Genomic DNA, 23,330 nt, shown 5'->3' with positions numbered 1-23,330 from the left:
GTGCCTCATGTCCCCTTTCTGTTTGGCTTTTGACTGCATTCAGCTAATACTAGGAAGGTAATTCTGTCTTTATAACTGAATACAGTTGATGGTGCGTTCTCTGGTCCTTACATGCAAATATTGCCCTGCCCAAGGCTTCTTGAGGGGCCAGATGTATTTTGCAACCCAATATAGAAACAGATGTGGTTTTAACTGTTGTAGGTGAGGATGCTGAGAACAGGCAAGGGTTAGTGGTCTGTGATATTTTTTCTAGTTAATTTGGTTGAGATTGCAGAAAACAGTTGTTTTCTGTGGTTATGGGTTTTGCAGTTGAATGCAGAAGGAACTTAACTAACTACAAGGAAGTAAAGATGACATCCCCCACCCCAGCTCATTTTTTTTTAAGACTGGAAAAAAAACGGAGTCAGTTAGAGTGGCAGCAAATTAAAGGCAATAAACAATTAAGTCTATTCTGTCCTTATGTCTTGTACCTTCAAGTACCTTCTTGTACCTTGTGCAGCTGTTCTCACTGTTGTAAGCTGTCTTAAAATCGACCTGGGAGCTTTTCTGAGGGATAGGTCTTTAGGACACCAGCAATCATGGGATCTCGCACTAGTGGAAAAGTGCATGTGAAATTGGAGCAATCATATTAAACTATAGTTCCCTGCAAAAGTCTTGCCCGTTGTGGTTGCAGCTGCTATGATTTCAGCTGTGCAGAGATGCTATCTGGCAATTTCCCCTTCCATGCAAATCACAGAAAGGCTGCAGGAAGGCAGCAAACCCAGTGTGTTTTAACCAAAATGTTCAGGCTTTAGGATACAGGTTTCCACGAATGCAGGCTTATGTTCCAACCATAAAATTGATTTTGAGTTTGGTGGGATCTGCGGGATTGTAAGTTTGTGTTTTGTTTATTTTTAGGGGTACCAGGAGATGCTTCAGTGGTGAGACATCTTTTACAGTGCAAGTTAGGCATGAAATTCATCAGCTAACATCCCCTTCCTCACCCTGATCTCCAACAGACTTCCCGTAACGCTTGGAAGAAAGGGTCAGGGGAGAAGGGCTGAAAGGCACCATGAAGCTGAAGCAGCGAGTTGTGCTGTTGGCCATCCTCCTCGTCATCTTCATTTTCACCAAGGTTTTCCTCATCGACAACCTGGACACCTCGGCTGCCAACCGGGAGGACCAGCGCACGTTCCAGCGGATGCTGGCAGGGCTGCGCGTGGCGCTGGACCCGCGCCTGGAGCACACGCTGCAGTCGCCCTGGGAGATCGCGGCGCAGTGGGTGGTGCCCCGCGAGGTGTACCCCGAGGACACCCCCGAGCTGGGCGCTATCATGCACGCCATGACCACCAAGAAGATCATCAAAGCTGATGTGGGGTACAAAGGGACACAGCTGAAAGCTTTGCTGATACTTGAAGGAGGACAGAAGGTTGTCTTCAAGCCCAAGAGGTAAATACTGCTTTCAGTGGCTGTATTAATAACTGCTTCATTTATATATTGTCATAAAATATTCATTTTTTTCTCCATGATGTCTCATTAATGTTATTCATTTTTTCTCCATGATGTCTCATTAATGTTTAAGTTACAAATTTTTCTGTAAGTGGAAAGACCGTCCTGTTATTTTTGAGACAGAACAGAACCTTGCTGGTGCTCTAGTAACATTAGCTGTCTCTCAAGCTGTACAGCCTTGATGCTCAATACAGCCTGTCTTTAGATTAAAAGAATAATCACTGTGTTCAGTCCTGAGGGGATGTTGGTTACACCTGGTGTTTCTGGGCCATATCTTCCTGACTGTGTGGAAGTGCAGCTTTTGGCAGTTTGGAGACAAGCTTTGCCTCCTTGTTGTATCAGACTGTCAGGAGGGGGTGCAGTTCAGGAGCAGGGAAGGAAGGAAACTTGGCAGTGGCCTCAAAAGTACATCTCTGTGTCTGGTATAGTTGAATGTAGGCTGTAAAAATGGTTTGGGTAGGTCAGAGTGAGAGCCCCTGAGCCTCCACTCTGCCAGCAGTGAGTACTGGAGAATGGAGGGTAGTGTTCCTTCCTTGGTATCGCCTCAGTTTGCAGTGATCCTCAGAAAAAACTGACATGATTGAATGTTTCTGAAGAGTCTTGGCTGTAAAGCTTTTTGAACTGTTTGTCTTTGGGGAAAAGGAGAAGAAAGATGTTAAAAAGTAAGGCCAGGTGTGTTGTAGGAGATTTCACTGCAAATGAGAAGTGTCATCACAGAAAAAGATTTTGGGTTAAACAGGCATTAAGGTTTCCTGTCCTGTTAATGAGTGAGTGGAGAGGCCGCAAAGATGCTCTGAGGGTTGGAGCACCTCTGCTTGGAGACAGATTGAGACAGCTAGGGCTGGAAAAGAGAAGGCTTCAGGGAGACTTTAGAGCCCCTTCCTGTGCCTAAAGGGGCTCAAGAGAGATGACTTGGGACAAGGGCCTGCAGTGACAGGTCCAAGGGGAATGGCTTCACACTGACAGAGGGCGGGGATTGATAGGATAGTGGGAAGAAATTCTTCCCTGTGAGGGTGGGGAGGCCCTGGCACAGGTTGTCCAGAGAAGCTGTGGCTGTCTCATCCCTGGAAGTGTTCAAAGGCCAGGTTGGACAGGGCTTGGAGCAGCCTGGTCTAGTGGAAGGTGTTCCTGCCCATGGCAGCAGAATTGGAATGAAATGTTCTTCTAGCCCAAAGCAGTCTCTGATTTTATGATCAGAGAATGAGAAAAGAAATCTCTGTACAGCCAATTCCTGCTCTGGCTGGAGCTCCCCTGCAGGCCCAGGCAGCATGAGCTTTGCACACAAAGTCCTGGTGGTACCAGCGGCATCTCCAATGGAGGCACTGTGGGTTCACAGCATTCCTGTAGAGCTCTCTGTGTCATGGACTGCAGTCAAGCGTTTCGCTGAGAGTTAAACTGCGTTCTGTAATGCCCTGTCTGTGCAGGCAAACACAGCCTCTGTGCTCCAGCAAGGACATGTGCAGCTGGGAGTGTTTATAGGAGCACTAGAGAGGGTGGCCTTGGCCATCCTGCTAGTCCCATGTTTTGTTTGTGACTGCTGAATAGCCAGGCTTGTGGGCAGAGTCCTGTTCTGGCACTGCAAGAGAGTCTATTTAACCAGCTTTAGACGTGAAAGCTCTGTCAAAGTTACTGCTTAAAACAGTTCTGGCCAAACTTACCAGAATTCCTCATGACTTTTGCTCTGGAAAGGACTAGATGCCTACTGTGCATGGAAACAAAGAGTTTGGTCAGGATTTACTAATAAATTTCAGCTCTGCAGCTTTCAAAATGTGACCATGTTTCCAAAAGCCACCTGTAAGTACGTACCAAAGACCTGCCTTTGAGGATATATTCAGAGGATTAGCTGTCTTGCTTCAGATTTACTTGAAATTCAGCCTAATTTACTAACATATAATACTTGCCATCATCACATCTGGTGGTATATGTGACAGAAGATCCTGCATTGGTGAAAGCTCCCATTTGGCAGGAATCCTGCACTGGTGAATTCTCTTTTGCGCTGCCTTGCAGAGAAGCTGAAGCATTTGCCCAGGTTAGGGAAGTGGACTGTCTTGTCACCCCACATCCTCCCTGAGCAAGGCTAAAACATTGGGGTCCAGCTCGGTGCCTTCTCTTACATTGTTGTTGCTACTGCTTGAACACAAATTCTGCTGGAAGTAATCCAGTTTGCACAATTTGCTACATAGATGGAAATGAGATAATAGGTAACCTAAATTGGCCTTATTTTATTTGAAAACCTGTTGCATTTCACCCGTTTGCTCGGTATTGATTAAGGTATTTCACACTCAGCTGCAGTGTGGTGCTAAAGCAGTATCTACACTGATCCAAATGTCAGGCAGCTGAGAAATTGGTGTTTGCCTTGATTAAGTACCAACTACTAAAAGATAAAAAAGGGAGCAAAAAGCCTTGCACTTCACCAAAATATGCCATTGTTGTTGCAATTAGTGCGTAATTTCTATTTTTTGCTGTTCATTATGTCTTTTCTCTGCCGGGATAAAGGCTCTGTTTATACCCAGTGTTGTCCTCAGGTTTACACTTGCTGATTTTCTATCTACTAAAGATTGCATTTGCCATCTCTTCCACAATATAAGATTGTATTTGAGAGCTGTTAATGTACAATTCTTTCTAACCCCAAAATCATCTGTGGAATTGCTGCTTTCCAGTATAAATATCCCCCTGTTCCATAGCAGGGTCTGTGCTCTTTGTTCTAAGATGTGACTTGGCATATGCTTGGATTAAAATTTATTAGTTGGAATGTGAACTGCTTCCCGAGCTCTGGAGACCACTGTACATCACTGACCTTTCCTCCTTTTTTACTACTTCAACAGTCTGGACACTTCAATCTTGTTGATGTTTTTCCATTCTCCCATTGGCAGTCACTTGCAGAGTGACCCAGAGACTCTTAAACTATTATTAAATTATTATTAAATTGTTACTCTGAACAACAAAATTGACAGGGATTCTACATAGACTCACTTTATTTGATTTATTTCAATTCCAGATATGCCAGGGATTATATAGTGGAAGGAGAACCCTACGCTGGCTACGACAGACACAATGCAGAAGTGGCAGCCTTTCACTTGGATAGGTATGGAATTACTGCTTTATCTGGTTTTATTGTCTTTGGAAAATACCAGAAAAAAGGGGTTCTTTGAAGAATGCACCTCAGATGGGAGCTACCTCTAACCTGCCAATATACCACATTGAAGCCAAAAGAACACTGAATTTATTCTGTGAAACTTTGTTTCTAAGATCTGTTCAAGAGTGTAACATTTTAGATACTTGTGAAAAGTTTGGAACCAGCCCTGAAACCACTCTGATACTGCAGGGAGAAAGACCTTAGCCAAATGCCATGGAAGAGTCTGAAATATTAAATGTATATGCTAAGTTCATATCCAGTTCACTAAAAAGTCAAGACTAATGTCTAGACTAACAATTTAGTCTACACTAAATATGAATCAGTGCATCCTAGAGGAAAACCAGCTATTCATATACTAATTGTGCTTGGGGTACCCACGTGGTTTTGTAGACCTGTGCTGGAGGTGCAATTACAGGAAAAAATGAAAATGATAGGATGTTCAAATAATGGGACAGAAAACACCAAACACTGAATGTCAATAGTTTTGAAATGCTGTTAGGGCTGCAATTTCACATAACTTAAATGAGCACAGTCTCTGTTTCCTCATAGGAAGATTTGGAGGTGAAGACACATAAAATCTTGAGAAAAGGAATAAGGAGGGACAAATGTAACAAAGGATAGAATGGTTGAACTGAAACAGAGGTTTCTCAGTACATAGATAAAAGCCTTATCACTGTGATTAAACTTATAGGTGGTGACAGGGATGTTTGTTAGTCCTGATTCACCTGTGGAACTCAGGCAGTAGAAATCAGTAATTCTAGGAAGAATTAGAAGATCTAGGATGATAACTAGTTGAGTAACACCCATTGCTGCTACAGCCAGCTTGTGCTGGTGGGCCAAAATCAGGGTATATTAAGACAAAAAAAAGATAATGTAGCCAGATGTCAGTCCATTTGTGCTTTCAAGAAGCATACAGACTTCAGATTCCCTGAAAAAATAGTGATTGAACATTCAATCAAAGCCTCTTTCAAGTGTCCAAATCTCACATAACTCTTCTTTGCTGTCCATTTGGTCATGATTTTGTGCTTTTTTTCTCTGGCCTTTCTCTGTGGCTCTGCAGCTCTTTATTCTTCAGGAATACGTTGTCCAAGGATGCCATTGTTTCAAGGAGGATCCTGGATCATTTTGTGTGTTTACCACTGATGGGGAGGCTGTGCCTTCCAGGATGATGTCATCTCAGCTGTGGGTCTGAAAATACAGGGGCAGGTTTTCCACATCGAAGCTGTGGGTTTGTTTTGTTGGAACACCTGCTTTTGCTCAGGCTGTGCATAGCTTGGTATTGGCTCTGAGTTTTGTCCTAATGCACATGACTTGTTCAGACAGACGTTCTGTGTTCCCCTTTCTTGGAGTTATTTTATACTGATGGAAGGGGATTTACTCATTGAATATCTAAAACAAATCCTTTTCACTTTTTGGAGTGACTCTCCCAATACATCTGTGGAATGTCAATTGTCCCTTTTCCAGAAGAGCCTTTTCAGGATCTTTTTCTGAGATACAAAGACTATCCAAAGGGTGTCAAAAGTGCATTAAGAGAGTTGGGGTTGACACTCCTTTGGTCTTTGTACTTCTTTAAGCACTTTTAAAATTCCATTGCAAACACCGGAGTCATTTGTGGTCACAGAGCAAAGGCTGTGGCAGGCATGGGAGTGGAACCTGGATCTTGAAATTGCAAGTTTTATGGTTGTTCTTCCCACCTCTGGCACTTCTCAGGCATTCACTTTTGTACTACCATTCTCTCTTCCCTTCTCCTTCCTTGTGCCAAACAAAACAACTCTTGGATTGGTTGCTTTAAAGTGTAATTGCATTGGGCTTAAGCATAACATTTTAATAGATAGTGGTTCCCACAAATTAGAAATGATCTTTCCAGGTGACAGCCCACGGGCCATATGGTTTTACTGCTTCAAGCCTGCTTCAGACACATGATGGATATTTCTGGTGTGAGGTCTGAATTCTGGGAGTTGGAGCGTGGTGCATCCTCTGTTGCTCTGCTGCAAATGCTTTAATAAAGGAGTGTCACTGATGGCCTATAAAGTAAGTTTAACATCCAGACACATAAGAAAGATGAGTTTCCTTACTTTGCCTTGGAGAAAAGAGGAGGTTGCTGCAGGGCTTCAGCTTTACTCTTTGGACAGAGACTGTGAGGGTTTTTTTGTTTTGATTTTGAACTGCTGCCTCTGTTGCAAATTCTCAGGTCGTATTTTTTCACCCCAAATCAGAATCCTGGGTTTCCGCCGAGCCCCGCTGGTGGTTGGCAGGTTTGTGAATCTGCGCACAGAGATCAAACCAGTGGCCACGGAGCAGCTCCTGGGCACCTTCATGACTGTGGGTAAGTGCATTCCATGGACCGTGCTGCCCATGCTTAAAATGCTTAAAAATGCTTAATGGGAAAAAAGAGCCGTGGGAGCCTGACACAGCTATAGAGCAGTTAACCATGATGCAGGAAGCTCTTTCTGTGCCAGGAGAGATCTTGGATAACCCCATTTGGAGGGGGAGGAGGACTTGGTTTTCTTCAAGTAGTGTTCCCACATGCTGCTGTTACAGATGGGATTTTTATTTTTTGAGTAAGAATTTTCTCTCTGCTGTCAGAGATGATTAGAAAAGTCTGTGATTAGACCTGAAAAGAAAAGAATAAAGTTGTATTTAATGTGAAGGGAGTGGTGATTTGGGATAATTTATAGAGCTGACACACTGGTTGGTGTTAGATGTTGTTTGTGCTGCATCAGAGCCTGCAGAGCATTTACAACCAATGGCAGAACTTCCCTGTGTTGTTTACAGTAATAATGCTGTGAAGGACACATAATAGAAGCTATTAATGTGAACTCCTACCAGGTGGTCATTAAGCACCAAGAAATTACTTATGCTGCAGCCTTAACTCCCTCAGGCTTTCCTAAACCATCCAATTATTACTCTTTTGTTTGTTTATTTCATTTCTTAATCAGAAGGCTGCAGAGATGATTGTTCCTTACCGCTGGTAACGTTCCTGTTAGCAGCACTGCTAGCAGTCTCACCTGCTGCCTGACACTGCCCCTTACAAGGTGCAACTTCCAGATGAAAGTTTCAGCTCAGCTTCTCCAGCCTCTCCTGGCATTCACATGGGGTGCCTGCTTCAGGCAGGCTTTACATTTTCCAATTTCAGCCAAGATAACCAAGCTGTTTGCTAGCAGCAGTGTTGTTTTGAGAAATAAAGCTCCAGAAATTTTCATTGCTCCTCCTTAGATTCCTTGGAACTGCTGTTCTGCAAAGCAGGAACTAAAGAAATGGGTGGATCTGTGGAGGAGGTTTTGCTCTTTTGTCAGGCCAAATTTGACCAAGATCCTGAGGTTTTGAAGAAGAGAGAATTCATTCATACTCAGTGCAGGTTTACTGGAGTTACAGCTAGAATCTCAAAGAATTCTGTCTCTTGCTAGACCTGCTGCAGCCTCTGGATGGGAAGAGAGACTTGCAGGCTTTCCATACAAATAAGAGATCTGGTCTGCAAGCTCTGTGTTGGTAATGATCTGTGACATCCTCAGGTTCTCTGACAGGATACTGGGAGCACAGGGTCTGGATGGAGAGCTCCAAAGGAGTGCTGGCTGAGAGGCGGGGATTTGTGAGGATGGAAAGGGAAGAATATGGCATTTGGAGAGCTGAGCCTGCTCTGGGGAGGATATTGGATGTAGAACCAAAGGAAGAAAGGACAGAGAGTAATCACAACTAAGTGAGTCATAGTTAAAGAATATTTTGGAAGAACATCTGTGAGCATGGAACTGGATTTAACTTGCCGAGGATCAAACAAAGGTGGGTTAAGAAGGGGTAAATAGAAAATGTTAAACTAAAACTACTAATGCAGGCTGCTCCAGATTACTTGATGCTACAGGATGCATCAGTGTTAGTGGACTAAAGGCTGCAGCATTTTGTTGCTCCTCTCCTGTCAGAAGACACTGATGAAGCTTTGACAGATCTGCATTCCCAGATCCTGTGAGAATGATACTTGTTTATGTCTCCTCTGCCGAGTCGGCTCAAGTAGCTGAGAAGTGTGGCAAGTCCCAGGGCACCAAATCCCTTCGAGTTCTGATGTGTCTCTTTTCACTTACCTCTTTTTGGTCAGCTTTTTCAAGTAAGTGGGAAATCTGACACATGAAGTATGAAATGTGAACAAGCAGTGTTAACATTAAAAATTCAGGGTCCCTGGGACTAGGAAAGTATCACAAAAACTTGTTGAGAGTGTAATGTTGTATTAATTCTCAGAGTGATAAAGTTATTAGAAAATATAATTGCTCTTTCCTTTTCATATTACTCTTTAATTGCTCTGAATGAATGGATTTCTGTGTAATCTCTTTTGAGCCTCTCCCTTTCAGAGACAGGAGGAACCACAAAGACAAGTGCAGTGAAATCCTGTCATGGGGAAGCCTCTGCTGCAACAACATGCTCCTGAATTTCAATTGGATTCCTTGGATTAATACTTCTTAATTTGATACCTCTTAATTTTTATTATTAAGGCAATAACACTTGTTTCTATGGGAAGTGCTACTATTGTCGGGAGACAGAGCCAGCCTGCGCAGATGGGGACATCATGGAGGGCTCAGTGACCCTGTGGCTGCCAGACGTTTGGCCACTCCAGAAACACCGGCACCCCTGGGGCAGGACTTACCGGGAGGGCAAACTAGCCAGGTATGAGAACATGCAGTGTTATTCTTTATAGATGATAATTTGCACTAAAATGACCCTTGCAAATACAGTGGTTAATTAAACAGCTCTAAATGCTTTCAAAACCTACAGTTGTGTCAACAGCTTTCTTAGCACAACAGTAGAAGCCTAGAAGTCCAGAATAAAATTTAAATTAAAATGAGGAAGAAAAAAAAAAATCTTCATTCTTTTCCACAATACTAAGCACTGTCCTTTTCCTGTATTTTGGCTGGAACAGAACTCCATAATGCAGTCAATCTAAGCTCTGAAAATCTTGTCTGCAGGCAAACTAAGATTCTTCTCTTGTGCCACTGGACCTTCTGTTAATGATGTGGCCCCTGAAATGTGGCAGCACTGTGCCATACCTAATTTCATGATCCTTGTGGTTTGTTTTCAGAGTTGTGGAACTGGTTTAACTTAAGCTAGGCCCTGTGTCATGGTTTGACACTGGCCAAACACCAGGCACTCAATAAAGTTGTTCACTTACCCTCTTCTGTTACAGCTGGGCAGAGGAGAGGGAAGAAAATTAACAAAGGGCTCATGAGTTGAGATAGTAAGTAGGAGGAAAAAAAAAACACTCTAAAGGCAAAACAGGTCCAAATTTAAAGGTATATAGTAAAATTATTATTAACAGAGTCAGAGAAGGATAATGAGAAGTAAAATAAGCCTTTAAAACACATTTTTTTCTCCCCAGCCCCTCCTTCCTTCCCACCAACAGCACAGGATGACAGGATGTGGGAGTTTTGGTCAGTTCATCATTGGAGATCTTTTCCTGTTCACTCAGGGAGAGGAGTCTTCTCTGCTATGCCATGAGTCTCTCCTACGGGCAAACAGTTGTCCTAAAACTGTTGTGGCGTGGGCCACTTGCCCATGGGGTGCAGTCTTTTAAAGATATGCTGCTCCAGTTTGGGAGCAAGGAGAGAGTAAGCAAGCTCTCTCTTTCTCTGGAAGCAGGGGCCCTCTTTCTCTATTCAGGTCTCTCACTAGACCACAGCTTTCTCCGGCATCCACCCACTCTGCCATGAGCACTTTTCCCATGGGCTGTGTGTGGATCTCTGCATTCCCCATGGACTTCAGGCATTCCAAGGGGACAGTTTGTTTTATCATAGTCCTCCCCACAGCCTGCAGAGGAATCTTGGCTGTGACGCCTGGAGCACCTCCTCCCCTTCTTTCTTTTCCACTGACCTTGGTGTCTCCATGTTGTTTTCCCTCACATGTCCTCACTTCCTCCTCTTCTCTGACTAGAAGAAAAACTGCTGCTTGTAGGTACCACTGTCAATGGTACTTCCACCAATTCAAAGATTGTTGCAAGATCCCACAGTGCCCAGAGGTAAATCCCATCTATGTTCTGTGTTGGGGAGTCACTTGTCATGCTTCCACTGCTGGCCATCAGAGATTGGCTCTGTCATACATGGTGGAAGCTTCCAGCAGCTTCTCACAGAAGCCACACCCGTGGCCTTCCTCTGTTACCAAAAAATCAGGCTGTGCCACATCAACACACCCTGGAAAGTCCTTTACTTTGAATGCCATCGGTATTTGGTGACCATGCTCAGCATGTAAAGAATGCTAAATCCCACATTTGTTCTTCTTTAAGCAGCATTCTACAATAGATGTAACACATCTGAGTTCCTGAGGTGGGGATGTTTTTGCCATGACCAGAACAAATGGGTTTGAGCTTAGTAAATTTTTCCAAATCTGTCTTGAACTTGAAAGAGATTAGAAGAGATTTTCAGTCCTTTATCTAAAGTATTCATTGATTTCCGATGATGTGATTGTTCTCAGAAAGAATCTCATCCAAAGGCTCTGTTGAATTGTTTTAGGGTATAAAATGCACAGACTGAATTTTGAGCAGCAGATGTTTTTTCTTTCCCAGCAGGTCAAAATCAGCTGTGTTCAGTACATGGTACATTGCAGTGATGAACAAGGTGTTCCTCCTATTGAGATGCTCCTTTTCATCACACCCTGCCTGCTTACACAGGGGTTTACCTTGATTCCTGTGCTGATTTGATATTTGGTGTATTTAAACTCACACTTGCCTCCTTCAGATGAGGTTACAAGGTTCTGATGTTTTTCACCATGTCATGCTGCACATTTGACTTTGAAAGATCAGAACTGGTTCTTGGTGTCAATGCTCTCCTTTTTTTGTGCCTGGTAATTGTGAAAAAATAACTCTGTAAGAATTTTTTCCTGCTCTAGCTTCTGTTTTGAGTTGACCTTTTGAACATAATTCACACAGGCACATTAGTGTATGTAATTTTTAATGGCGGTGTAATAGACAAAATCCCTGACCTTCCAAGGCCTGTGCTAATAAAATATAAATTATCAGAAATGAGTGTTGGATAAAAGTCTCTCTTGAAAGACTGCATGGAAACTGAGAGAGAGCATATCTGAAAAATTGTGTCAAGGAGATTAAGTACTGTTCTGAAGTAAAATGAGAGAAAAACACTTGAGGGAGAGTGGGATGCAGCATAAGAAATGTATCCAGAACAAGGAGAAGAGGTTCTGAGACTGTTGCTGTGTGGATTGTGCTGCACAATGAGTGTGAGTTGGACCTTGGTGCAAAGATCCCTCTTCTAGGGGGATTTAGGCACAGCATTTGAGGAACATGTGTCACCTGTTATTAGGAACATTGAGAAGATAAATTTTTAAGCTCTCTGATTTGGGTTCCTGGAAGAAAGCGGGATATTGGGATCTCTAGTTCCAGACCATTAAAAGATGAAGTGGGATATGTGGCAGTTGTAGTAATTAAATTCTGATCTTCCTACTTTTATGACTATCTGCAGTTTTGAGCATGTCAACAAGTCTCTCCAGCTTGTGTTGCTTCCATCTCTGTTTCCAAATCACAGATGGTTTAAGGCATTTCCAATTTAACTGCTATTTTGTGAAGGATTGTTTCAGTCCTTACATGGAAGATGTCCTTGTTATTTAGGTTGACAGATGGAAAGGATATACACCAGAGATTTGGCTGTTTTGGTAGTGGTGTTGAATAGCTTTGAAAGCTGTAAAGAAGAAAACGAGAAAATTTAAAATCCTAGCTTTGGAGAACTGAGACTTGACATCCGTGTTATGAGATTATGTGTAGAAGGAGAAGGAAATAAGAGGGAAGCTTGAAATCATGTCAGTGGAGAAGAAGGTGAGATACTCTGAAAGGAAGTGGGGAGGAAAGAGACAACTGTGAGTGAAGGAGAGTGAACACTGTGAAGCCCTTCTCCTGGGGGCAGAATGGCTCTTCACTAACCAGATGAGGATATTTGCATTAAAAATATAAAAGGAAGAGGATAGCTGGAAACAGCTTAAGGCAATGGAAACAGACACAGTACTGAAGTGTTCCTTGGGAAGTTGGAGGCAAGGCATGGCAGTAATTTTCCCATAACATAGCCTGGCCACTGTGGAGTGGTGAGGAAGCAAACACTGACTTTGTTTTCTGTAGGAAGATGATCTTTGTGTGTCTTTGAACTGAAACTACAGCTTGCTCCATAGGCTGGGATGTTAATGCAGGGTTTACTCTTCTCATGAAACACTGTTGTCCCGCTCTTCCTTCTTTGTTTGGCCTGGGCTGCTCCCCTTTCTTGGTGCACACGAAGGTGACTGAGGGCAGCTGTAGCTGCTGTTGCTGTGCAGGGGTGGTTCCCTGAAGGGCTGCTTGGTTCCTCTCTGGCTGCAGGTGGGAGTATGACGAGAGCTACTGCGACGCCGTGAAGAAAACGTCCCCGTACGACTCGGGCCCGCGCCTGCTCGACATCATCGACACGGCCATCTTTGACTACCTGATTGGCAACGCCGACCGGCACCACTACGAGAGTTTCCAGGATGATGAGGGAGCCAGCATGCTCATCCTGCTGGACAATGCCAAAAGGTGAGCCTGGGCACAGTCCTGGTGGCCTGGCAGTGGTGAGTGCAAGGGCACACATTTATTTGCTCTGTCTCTCTCTGTTTTCTCTCTCTCTCTAATTTATTCTTTAATATCTTTTTAAATAGTCTTTCCTTTTTATCAGAAATTACTCACCAAATCTTAGGGTCCTTCAACCCTTCAAAGGCTGTGGTGCTGACAGGACAAGGGGGAATGGATTCAAACTGAAAGAAAGTGGGTTTAGATGAGATAGTAGAAGCAATTCTTCCCTCTGAGGGTGGGGAGGCCCTGACACAGGTTGCTCAGAGAAGCTGTGGCTGCCCCATCCCTGGAAGTGTCCAAGGACAGGTTGGATGGGGCTTGGAGCAACCTGGTCTAGTGGGAGGTGTCCCTGCCTATGGCAGGGTGGTGGAACAAGATGAGCTTTAACCCAGCTCTTCCAACCCAAACCATTCCAGGACTCTTAAGATTCTACCCTGTGCTCTAGATACTCTTCTGTCTTGGCAAAGTCCTACTCAAGCTACGAAACTCCCCAATTAACACAGTATTTCCAAAAGCAACTTTCAAACGTTTGCTCAAGTCTCTCCTCCTATCCCCAGAAATGCCCTTTCCTTTTAGGCTTTTAATTAAGGGAAGATTGAAAACTTTGGCTTTTTTATTTATCGCCAGTCAGTATAAGTGAGTGCTTTAATAAAAACAGATCTTTCTAAAATGTGTTTCTGAATAATTTGGCATTCCCTGCCTTCTGGATATACCTACTCTGGCTTTGAAAGGTTAAAAGGTTAGAATAGAGGTAGAAATGATACCAAACACAAAAATGATGATGTTCTAAATGTGGACATTAATTCTTACCTGAACAAAAATGTTTTAAAAATGTGTTTAGAATATGAGTTCTTCTGCCCTTGCTATAGTTTTTTTGTATGTTGTCCACTATAGTTTAGGTTAAAAATCATATTGAAGACACACCCTTATTTAAATCATAACAATTTGATTAATTTTTCTTAAAACCATAAAGGTCATCTACTTGCCTTTCTCATAATTTAGTCCAGCAATTCTGGATGATTTATTTTTCTGGTGGGCACTCCTATGTGCAATGGCAGTGAGTATCCCTTCTGTGAAGATCCAGCAGTTCCTATGGCAGGCTCTGCTCTGGCTTTGCACACCACTTGTACCAAGTGTACACAGCACTTGAGACCTTGGAGATCCTTGGAAGGCTTGGAGTTACCTTTCTTTTCCCACTTATCTTTTGTATAGTGGATTCCTTCCATCTTTTCATCCATCCTTCCTGTCATCAGCCTGTTCAGTAATACTCCAGTATGACAGCAGGATGCATTCCACCTTGGGACTGCTTAATTACTGCTGCTTTAGGTGAATTTGGCAAAAATGCTCTTTCTGTTCCTCACTGACAATGTGCTAGGAGGAAGGAAGGTAATGGATTAGTCATTGGAAGTGAATATGGGGTTTGATGGTCAACTCCTTTTGTTATGGTACTTTCCTATGGCATTATGAAAATTTTTTTGGTGGGGCTTTGCAGGCTGACAGTAAATTGTTTTCTTGAAATTTTAAGTAATTTATTTATATTAAAATTTTAAATTACTTTCAGCTCCTTTGAAATAATGGGTAGGGGACAGTTTTTCATAGAACCATGGTAGAACTCAATTTGGGAGGGACCCATAAGGATCATTGACCCCAACTCCTTGTTTCTTACAGGGCTACCTAAAACTAAAGCATGTGAGTAAGAGCAGATACTCCTTGGTGCCATGACCACTTCCCTGGAGCTTATTTAGTTTTAAAGCTACAAATAACAGAATTATTTGGGCAGCATAATGCCAGGCCCCTACAGCAACTTATCTTTATTGAGGGGAAAGTTCTTAGTTGGAAACAGTATTGTGAGGAAGATGAAACTATGAAAAATAAATCCAGCATATGTTTAGATGAAGCTTGAAATACTATGGAAGCCTTCTGGCTTGAAATGTTTGTTGATCACCTTGTTAGTAAACTGTTGCTGCTGTTTGATTCCTTCCCTGCCCAGCTGTGTCAGATAGGCAAAGCTCCCATTCTGCATGCCCAGAATACCAGTTATTCCTTACCCCTGCATCATTTCTAAACTCCTCTGAAATGCCTTTCTGAGGTGTCTTGGTCTGATAAAGACCTGGGTATACTGTGCTGCTTCTGTTTACCTGCTTAGCTGATGCTGATGAAAGTTATATCTGTGACTGGTTATGGCCTGTTTATATTTTAATTTAAAGGATTTGATCTCTTGGAGCATGAAATTGTCTAGTACTGATTTCTCTGAATTCTTTACAAAGCTCTTTATGTTGAGAACAACCTTAGGAGTTCAGCTGGTTCACTTGGTTTTCATTTTGCTTTTCAGCTTTGGAAACCCTGCCCTGGATGAAAGAAGCATCTTAGCTCCTCTCTATCAGTGCTGCATGTAAGTGAAACACAGAGGTGCTGCTCACTTTACTTATGTAATTGCTGTCCTTAGGTTTGCAGTATCATTAACTTGGGAGCCTTCTGGCAACCTGAAAAGGTTTGCTCGGGTCCACAGTGCTGTACTTTTTTGAGATATTGTCTGTTTGACGGTTGGTCACTGCCCAAGAAGCTGAGGAATCCATTTTCATGAAGGCAGAGGGTTAGCTGCAGAAAGTGTTCTCACCTCCAGGTCGCTGGTTCAGCTCTATGCACAGAGTCAGTGTGACAGGCACTTAGCATCTGCAGCTGTCCCCATCCAGCTTCTGACAAATCAATGTTCACATCCCAGCTTGAGTTCTCCCTGACAGCAGTGAAGGATGGTAATTCAATCATTTCAAACATGGTTTCTAAAGAAAACTGCAGCCCTGCTCAGGGGGCTCCTCTCAAGTAAAATTTGTTGTTTCTTTGCAGAGTTTTGTTTCTGCTTTGGCCTTGTGAGCTGTGGTGTTATTTTCAGAGGCTGTGACTTTTTGATTTCTGTTCTGTGTCCACTCTCTTACCAGGCCATTGCTACTTCTCATTAGGAAATAGATGCTCCAAGGGCTGGAATACCTCTCCTCTGGAACAGCCTGAGAGCTGGGGTGTTCAACCTGGAGAAGAGAAGGCCCTGAGGAGACCTCAGAGCCTCTTCCAATGTCTAAAGGGGCTCCAAGAGAGCTGGAGAGGGACTTGGGACAAGGGCCTGCAGTGACAGGACAAGGGGGAATGACTTCACACTGACAGAGGACAGAGTTAGATGGGATATTGGGAAGAAATTCTTCCCTGTGAGGAGGCCCTGGCACAGGTTGCCCAGAGAAGCTGTGGCTGCCCCATCTCTGGAAATGTCCAAGGCCAGGTTGGACAGGGCCTGGAACAACTTGATCTAGTGGAAGGTGTCCCTGCCCATGGCAGGGGGCAGTGGAATGAGATTTCTTTAAGGTCCCTTCCAGTCCAAGCCGTTCTGGGATTCTGTGAAAATCTCCATGACAAAAACCACTGAGATATCAATTTCCTGACTCTGATACTTCAATATGAATTCCTTCAAGCCTTCCAGATGGAGCTTGTCTGTGAAGCTTGTCCTTGAAAGGTTCTGTCTTCCAAATTCTCTGGGACCTTTGAAACCTGGGACCTTTGCAGAAAGCCTGAGCTCTCATCTTGCTTGCACTAAGCACAGCTCCCTGCATGTTGCAGTACACCTGGCCTATATTCTGCAAATCCTTTTAAAAGTCATATGGAGAGCAGTTAAAGAACTTTTAAATTCTTTCGTTTTCCTATATTAATGTTAAACGTATGTTTAATTTTGTGCTTTATTGTGATTCTTCTGGAGTCTTTGTCATCTTGATTCCTCCAAATACAACCAGAGGAGAAGTTTATCTCTGTAAGAGACTTTGCAATTTCCTGCTTTTCAGATTTTCCTTCTTTCTGGTACCAGGCAAATGCCATATAAGAATTAATTAGCATAGTTGTTTTAACTGTAGGTTTGTTACAACACTTGCTTATTTTGCTGGTTTTATTAGAAGCCATCAAACCCAAGAGTTTAGACCAGCGGTGCTAAAGATTTGGCCCTGAAGGATTTAGGGGAGAATCCCAAGAGACTTCACAGAACACGAGAGTTGAGATGGGCTGACATGAACCAGCTCAGTGGCCAGTGAAGAGGAAAGGTCACTGCTGTGTTCTGTTTCTTTGAAGTTTGGTCAACTGCCTTTTGTCCTTTGTGATTCATTATTGGTCAGTGATGCTCTTCCTGAGGTGACCTTTGTTTGAATTTGTTCATTTCCCTTCTTTTTCTTTCCTTCCCAAACTGTGTCTGGGAGGCCTCAGGACTGAAGACCTTCTGTGATCTCAGCTGGAAGTGTTCCTGTGTAACATCAGAGTTATGTCGCACCAGATTGATTCTTCATCACCTTTAACTTTCAAGTTTCATTAGATCCTGTCTGTGATGTAGTTCCACATGGACCCTGCTATCCCAAACCCACTTCTGCAATGAGTCTCCATTCTTGATGAGCTAGTATTCCCAGTGGGATGCAGCAGGACCCTGGTGTGGTGATGTGTGTTTGCTTCTTTTGCAGCATCCGGGTTTCTACCTGGAACAGGCTGAATTACCTGAAGAACGGAGTCCTGAAGTCTGCCTTAAAAACTGCCATGTTGCATGACCCCATCTCACCTGTGCTCTCCACCCCTCACCTGGACGCCCTGGACCAGCGGCTCCTCAGCATCCTGGCTACAGTGAAGCAGTGCACAGACCAATTTGGACCAGATGTTGTGCTGGTGGAAGACAGGATGACTCTGTCTCATTTGTAATCGTAGCAGAACACGAGATGAAACTCCTTTTCTAAAAAACAAACAAACAAAAAAGTGATAGAAAAACAGCACAATCAGTTCAGAAGGGCTGTGGCCAAGATGGACTGACATGAACAGGAAAGCTGCCAAGCCAGAGGAAGGGAAGTGACACTAGCTTTTTCCTTGGGCTGGCATCAGTGAGAGGTGGGAAGGAGGCCTGGGATGGCTCAGCCCCCGTGGTGGCATCGTGGCCACTGTAGCATGTCCATTGCCGGCAGTGGGCGTTGCGCTGGATAAAAATGGCTCTGGGTGCTTGTGCAGCGTGTGGAATACAGAACTCCTTTGTGGACTGGATCTGGAGGGGATGAACAGAGATGAACAGTACAGTACCCTCCCCTTCTCTTCCCCTTATACTCTGGCGAGTTCATCTGATTCAGGGTTGTACACAATCAGCTCTGAGCTGGTTGGGCATTTTACTGCTTCTTTAGAGAACAATCAGGGGTGAATAAAATAACTATTGGACTGAAGAGTTGTGCCACCCCCACCAGGGGTGGGATGTTCTTCTGATTGTCTGAGGGGTGGGAGAGGGGATTTCTGCTGCTCACTTGGCTTTTCCTTGATAAAAGGCTGGGAAAGGGGGCTGCCTTCTATGTGATAATGCTTCAGTGTTTTGCTGAAGTTCTATCAAAGGTTTATCCACAGGGTTGGAGATTTGGGAGAGGACAGGGTGGTTATACAGCACTTGATAATTAAGAGGTTATAGTAAGTTTCCATGTGTCTTGTCATTTTTTTTTTAATTAATCTGGCAAGGTCTGAGTAGAGAAAATATCCTTGCAGTCCTGTGTCCTTTATAACCAAATGTTTATTCTCTTGTAGCTGAGGAGGACAGAATCTGTCCTTGGAAGCAGTTCTGTGTAGCGAGGTCAGGCTTTACTGCTTTACTGTGAGCCCTGAGTGCTGTGGAGCCTCTGGGCATGTGGGACTGGGGGAAGAGGTGTTTGCTGGACTTCCCCAGTCACCAGCAGTAACCTGAGGTGTGCAGACAGCCCTGAGCTGTGGTCTGTCTTTTTCATCTCACCTGAGAGAGCTTTCTGCTGCTCCCTGTGACCAGCTCAGCACTGCTTTCTGGGAACACCAGTGTTGGGGTCCCATGTTCACCTGGTTTGGCTGTGGCTGAGCTCAGAAGCTGTGACCTCTTCCAGGAGGTTTTCTGCCTTCCCCAGTTGCTTCCTGCAACCTCCACTGCAATGTTCTGTCTGGGATGGTCATCCAGGAGTCCTCATTAATGGTTTTGCCATAGATAGAGAAAGGTTGCTTCTCAGGGCAGGCTTTGCAGCACTCATGCTAGTCCTGTTGTCATTCAGCACTGCAGCCTGTGCTGCCAATGAGTTTGTGTCATAGAACTGATCACCTTGGGGCAGGTCTCACTTGTGTCTCCAGAAGAGAAACAGCTTCATCACTATTTCCAAATTGAACAGCTTTGCATCAGTGTTCAGCCAGCATGGTCCTTAACGTAAGGAAGGAGCTCCCTTCCCCCAGTGATTACAGGTTACTGAACTTGAGAGCGAGAGCACCAAAATGTCAGTTTGAGCCCTTTTCCTTGATTTTCCTGTCGGGATTTCTCTGACTGCAGTGTGGCAGGCAGGTAAAGAGCTGTTTTCTGTTCTTGCACCTTGGCCACACCTGATCCAGGAGGTGTCAGGGAGAGAGTTTATCTGAAAAATGCAGGCATTGGTTTATTTTCTTGAAGTCTTTTTCTCATTGCATGAGCAGAGTATCTTGAAAGTAGAATCTGACTGTTTACCTGAGACTGAATTCTGTGTTATTCTTGCTCTCTTCTGGACTTGGCCAGAGTCATAGATGCCATAGAGCAGTGAGATGATGGGATGGGATCTGGAGTGAGTTACTGGAGTTCTTAGTCAGGATGGTGACACACAGCCAGCTTTGAGGACACTGAAGCTCGTGCCTCTATCACCTGATAACAGAACATGATTTAGAAGCTGTGGGTGGTGCCTGTGGGGCAGGAGCAAGTGCTGGTTTAAGATGTTTCCCAGGAAATTTCAGATTACTTACCCAAAGAGGAGATAGTGAAGTACATGATTGGTGGCTTGTAGCATTTCTAAAAGCATATTCTTCTCTTTGAGCTTAAACATGAGTTCTTAATGTTTTGGGAGGGATCTACCAAAATTTAATATTTGATTTCTATATGATCACTCTTGATATTTACATTTGATTTAATGGCTCCAAAAAAGATCTTTCAGTCTTTGAAATTAAATTAGTGTTGAGGACTTACATATTGCTCTAAGCTAAAGCTTTTGCTGTCAGATGGAACCTGGGGATGTGTTTTTTCCCAGTATAAATGTTAAAGATTGAAAGCAGGGTATTGGTTTATTTTGGTTTACTTGTGGACAAAGGGCATGAAGTCCAGCATTATCAATAGAAGGAAGCAAGAAATGGTTGTTTTTTGGGATTGTTTTTTTTATTTGTGATATTGATGTTTCTGGTTGCTGTAAACACTACTGGAGGTTGGTGTTCTGCATCAGGAAAGAAAAATAAATTCCTCTCTTAAACCAAAATCAGGAAGATCTGGTTTTGGCCTTGTGACAATTTCTGCCCTTTTGGCAGTGATGGTCGTTCTGCTTGAACACAGAACCCTGAGAGATTTTAAATTGTAACCATTGCAAAGGAAATGAGCAGCATCCACGTACCAACAGGGTCTGCTTGAATCTGAAGAATAACACTGTTTGCAAGGCAGGTGCTCTGTGGAGGAGGTTTTCCAGACACCTTCTGATTCTTGTTCACTGTGCATGTGTCACCCACTGGCCCCAGATGTTACACACTGGTTGTGTCATGGTTATCAGTGACATCAGAGCACTGGAAGCACAGAAATCAAGAACTAATTAAAGAGCCTCATCAGCCATCTGCTATTTACCTCCTCCTTCCCAAGTCAGCCATCAGAGGGAGGAGACACTCGAGTCAGCTCTTCTTCCAGCAGCTGATGAACTGGAGTGTGTCTTGCCAAACAAACTTCAACTCAAAAGTACTAATTTATTAAGAAGGTAATTTATTTACTGCAGCAGCTGGAGCAGGATGCTGGAAACAGACTCCCCTCGAGGATGTACCAGAGGAGGCCCCTGGGAGCTGCTGCACAAATGGAGTTGCTAATAAGCAAACAGAATGCAATCAGGACTTTCTACTCCTATACCCCGGGGTCAGATCCCACATAAAGCAACATTGTGTGAATAACGATTTTAATAAAGCAACATTGATGGATTGCCTAAGTCTCTCCCTCCCTCCCCTGTCTCTCTCGAGTTCCAACATGTGGTGGGCTGAATGTGTGAAGTGTTTTGCTGCTGCTGTCTCCCAGTTACTCCTCTGCTAATGGTTGTCAATGGCATTTACTCCAGTCATGTATATCTAAAAAATGCAGCTTGTTTGCCAGAGCCTTGTAGGTAACGAGAGTGTCCCAAAGGGTTACAGAAATAAAACACTCCTAGATTGAGGTGGTCGTCTGCCCATGTATCCCGTGGCCCTGCATCTGCTGGGCACGTGAGCTGAGCCCTTGGCAGTGTCCCAGGAGCTGGTTCCGTGGAACTGGGTTGTGAGGGGTTGTGAGGGGTGGCTGTAGAGCTGGCAAGTGCTTGTGGCTGCCTTTGCTGAGCTTTTATTGGGATGGGCAGGTCACTGCTCTCCCTGGGAGCTGAGCTTTACTCGGGCTGCAGCAGAGTTTTTCTTAATGCCCCAACAGGGAGTGTTTCAGAGGCAGGAGGTGAAGTACTTCTGAATTCAGGGATCTTTGACCTGCTCTGTAGCATCAACTGGTGGTGTGAAATGTGTTTTTCTTTAAACTAAAGTTTCTCACTTGAAACTTCAGATTTCAGCATTGTTGAATTCTGCAAGAACTGCTTTCTGGGGGTTATTTTGAGGGTTTTGTGGGGGAGGATATTCTGGGGTTTTTTTTGTTTCCTAGCATTGTGTGCTGACAGTAACTTTTCCTTTCCTCCATCTCTATTTTTGAGGTGCCAGTTTGCTCAGGGAGCAGGACAGGATTCTTGCTTGTGTATGAACAGTTCAACAGCTACAGATGCTTTTAAGGTCTGACAGGCAGAAACTGGCAGTTGAGAGCTGTTGTTCCAAGCACTTTGTTGTGCTGCTGCTCTGTATTTTTGGAGTGGTTTGCCATAGTAACAGAGTGAGAATTTGTATAACTGGGAGATTTTAGTGTTTCTGATTATGTAATGAATGTAGTTTTACAAAAGAATTAACACAAACAACTTTGAGCCAATGGAGAACCAAAGGGGGTTGAAAATAAGCACTTTCCCTGAAGTCCCCAAATCTTTCCCTCTATTTTTTTTTTTTAATCTAAAAATTAGGAAAATAAGTTCTTAGTTCATATATCCCAAGTGTGGGACTGGTGATTTGTTCTTTGTAGAATCTCAATATTTTTAAAAGACTGGGGATAGATAGGAATTTTGTGGGGGAAAAGGAAGGAGGGGAAAGGACTCCTCTCATACCCTTTATTCTAGATCTTCCTTTTATTTAAAAACTAAAAGATGGGTGCATGGCATTTCCCTGGAGAGCCTGTAAATTAAATTCTGGATTGTGAGGTTCCATCTGAGTGTTTGCTTCTCCTGAGCTGCATTGGGGTGTGGAATAAGCCACCACCATGTCTTGTGGTGCTGTTTTCTCTTCAGATGGCACCTGAGCTGAGCTGAGCCGAGGTGGTGGAGCCTTAATCAGGTGCTTGCTGCTCACCAGGACCAACTGCTGGGAATAAGCAGCTGTGAGTGACAAGCTGAGCATCCTCCCATCAACTCTAAGGCTGTGCAGGTCCCTGCAGCTGCCTCTGCTGCCAGCCTCACCTCAAGATCAGCAAACTGCAGTTTGGGTTTCAGCAGAGGAAGGAAAAAAAACCATGTGCTTCCAAGCCCCTGCCATAAGCAGGGACATCTTCCACGAGACCAGGTTGCTCCAAGGCCCAGCCTGGCCTTGGACACTTCCAGGGCTGGGGCAGACACAGCTTCTCTGGGCATCCTGTGCCTAAAGAACTGTTTTTCCTTCTGGCTTTTACTATGTGCTGCACTTGGGCAAGGCTGACATCCCAGGAGTTATACCATGATCTGGTGCAGTGTTGGAGAGTCAGTTTATCCTTCAAATTTTTGAAACACGTAACCATCTATTTTTTTACAGCATTTGTCCCTTTTAATAAACCCTTTTCAACTAGAGCAGTTATCCTTGGTGGGCAAAGTTTGAATGTTTCAGCTATCCATTTTTTTATATATCTGCATAAAAAAATGCTTGAGGTGCCTCAACTAGTTTTCAGGAAGGCTGACAGCAGTTTATTTTGCTATGAATACCGCAAGTTTGAGTTTTAATTTATTTCGTTAATGCACGATTTTTAGTTCTGTTTAAATTGTTGCCAGTGGTGTTCAGGTTTCAGCCTCACTGTTTTTGTAG

At 43.8% G+C, this 23,330-nt stretch overlaps 1 protein-coding gene across 2 annotated transcripts in view; it reads left to right on the top strand.

The window, feature by feature from the left end:
* Positions 1-23,075, top strand: part of FAM20B (FAM20B glycosaminoglycan xylosylkinase) — a 28,649-nt gene extending 5,574 nt beyond the window's left edge. Inside the window, exons 2-8 of one of the 2 annotated variants that reach the window (XM_053950732.1) lie at positions 898-1,428; positions 4,487-4,573; positions 6,841-6,950; positions 9,103-9,274; positions 12,954-13,145; positions 15,514-15,573; positions 22,568-23,075. In XM_053950732.1, the coding sequence (XP_053806707.1) occupies positions 1,052-1,428; positions 4,487-4,573; positions 6,841-6,950; positions 9,103-9,274; positions 12,954-13,145; positions 15,514-15,573; positions 22,568-22,583 (1,014 nt within the window). In that variant the 5' untranslated portion in view covers positions 898-1,051 and the 3' untranslated portion in view covers positions 22,584-23,075. Of the gene's footprint in view, positions 1-897; positions 1,429-4,486; positions 4,574-6,840; positions 6,951-9,102; positions 9,275-12,953; positions 13,146-15,513; positions 15,574-17,662; positions 21,148-22,567 lie in introns of those variants that run through there. The other variant, XM_053950731.1, reaches the window with a different exon arrangement.
* Positions 23,076-23,330: the final 255 nt, after the last annotated feature.

The sequence above is a fragment of the Vidua chalybeata genome, chromosome 9 (genome assembly GCF_026979565.1).
Source record: "Vidua chalybeata isolate OUT-0048 chromosome 9, bVidCha1 merged haplotype, whole genome shotgun sequence".
NCBI classification, from domain to species: Eukaryota; Metazoa; Chordata; class Aves; order Passeriformes; family Viduidae; genus Vidua; species Vidua chalybeata.
This window is presented reverse-complemented; position numbering and strand designations above follow the sequence as displayed.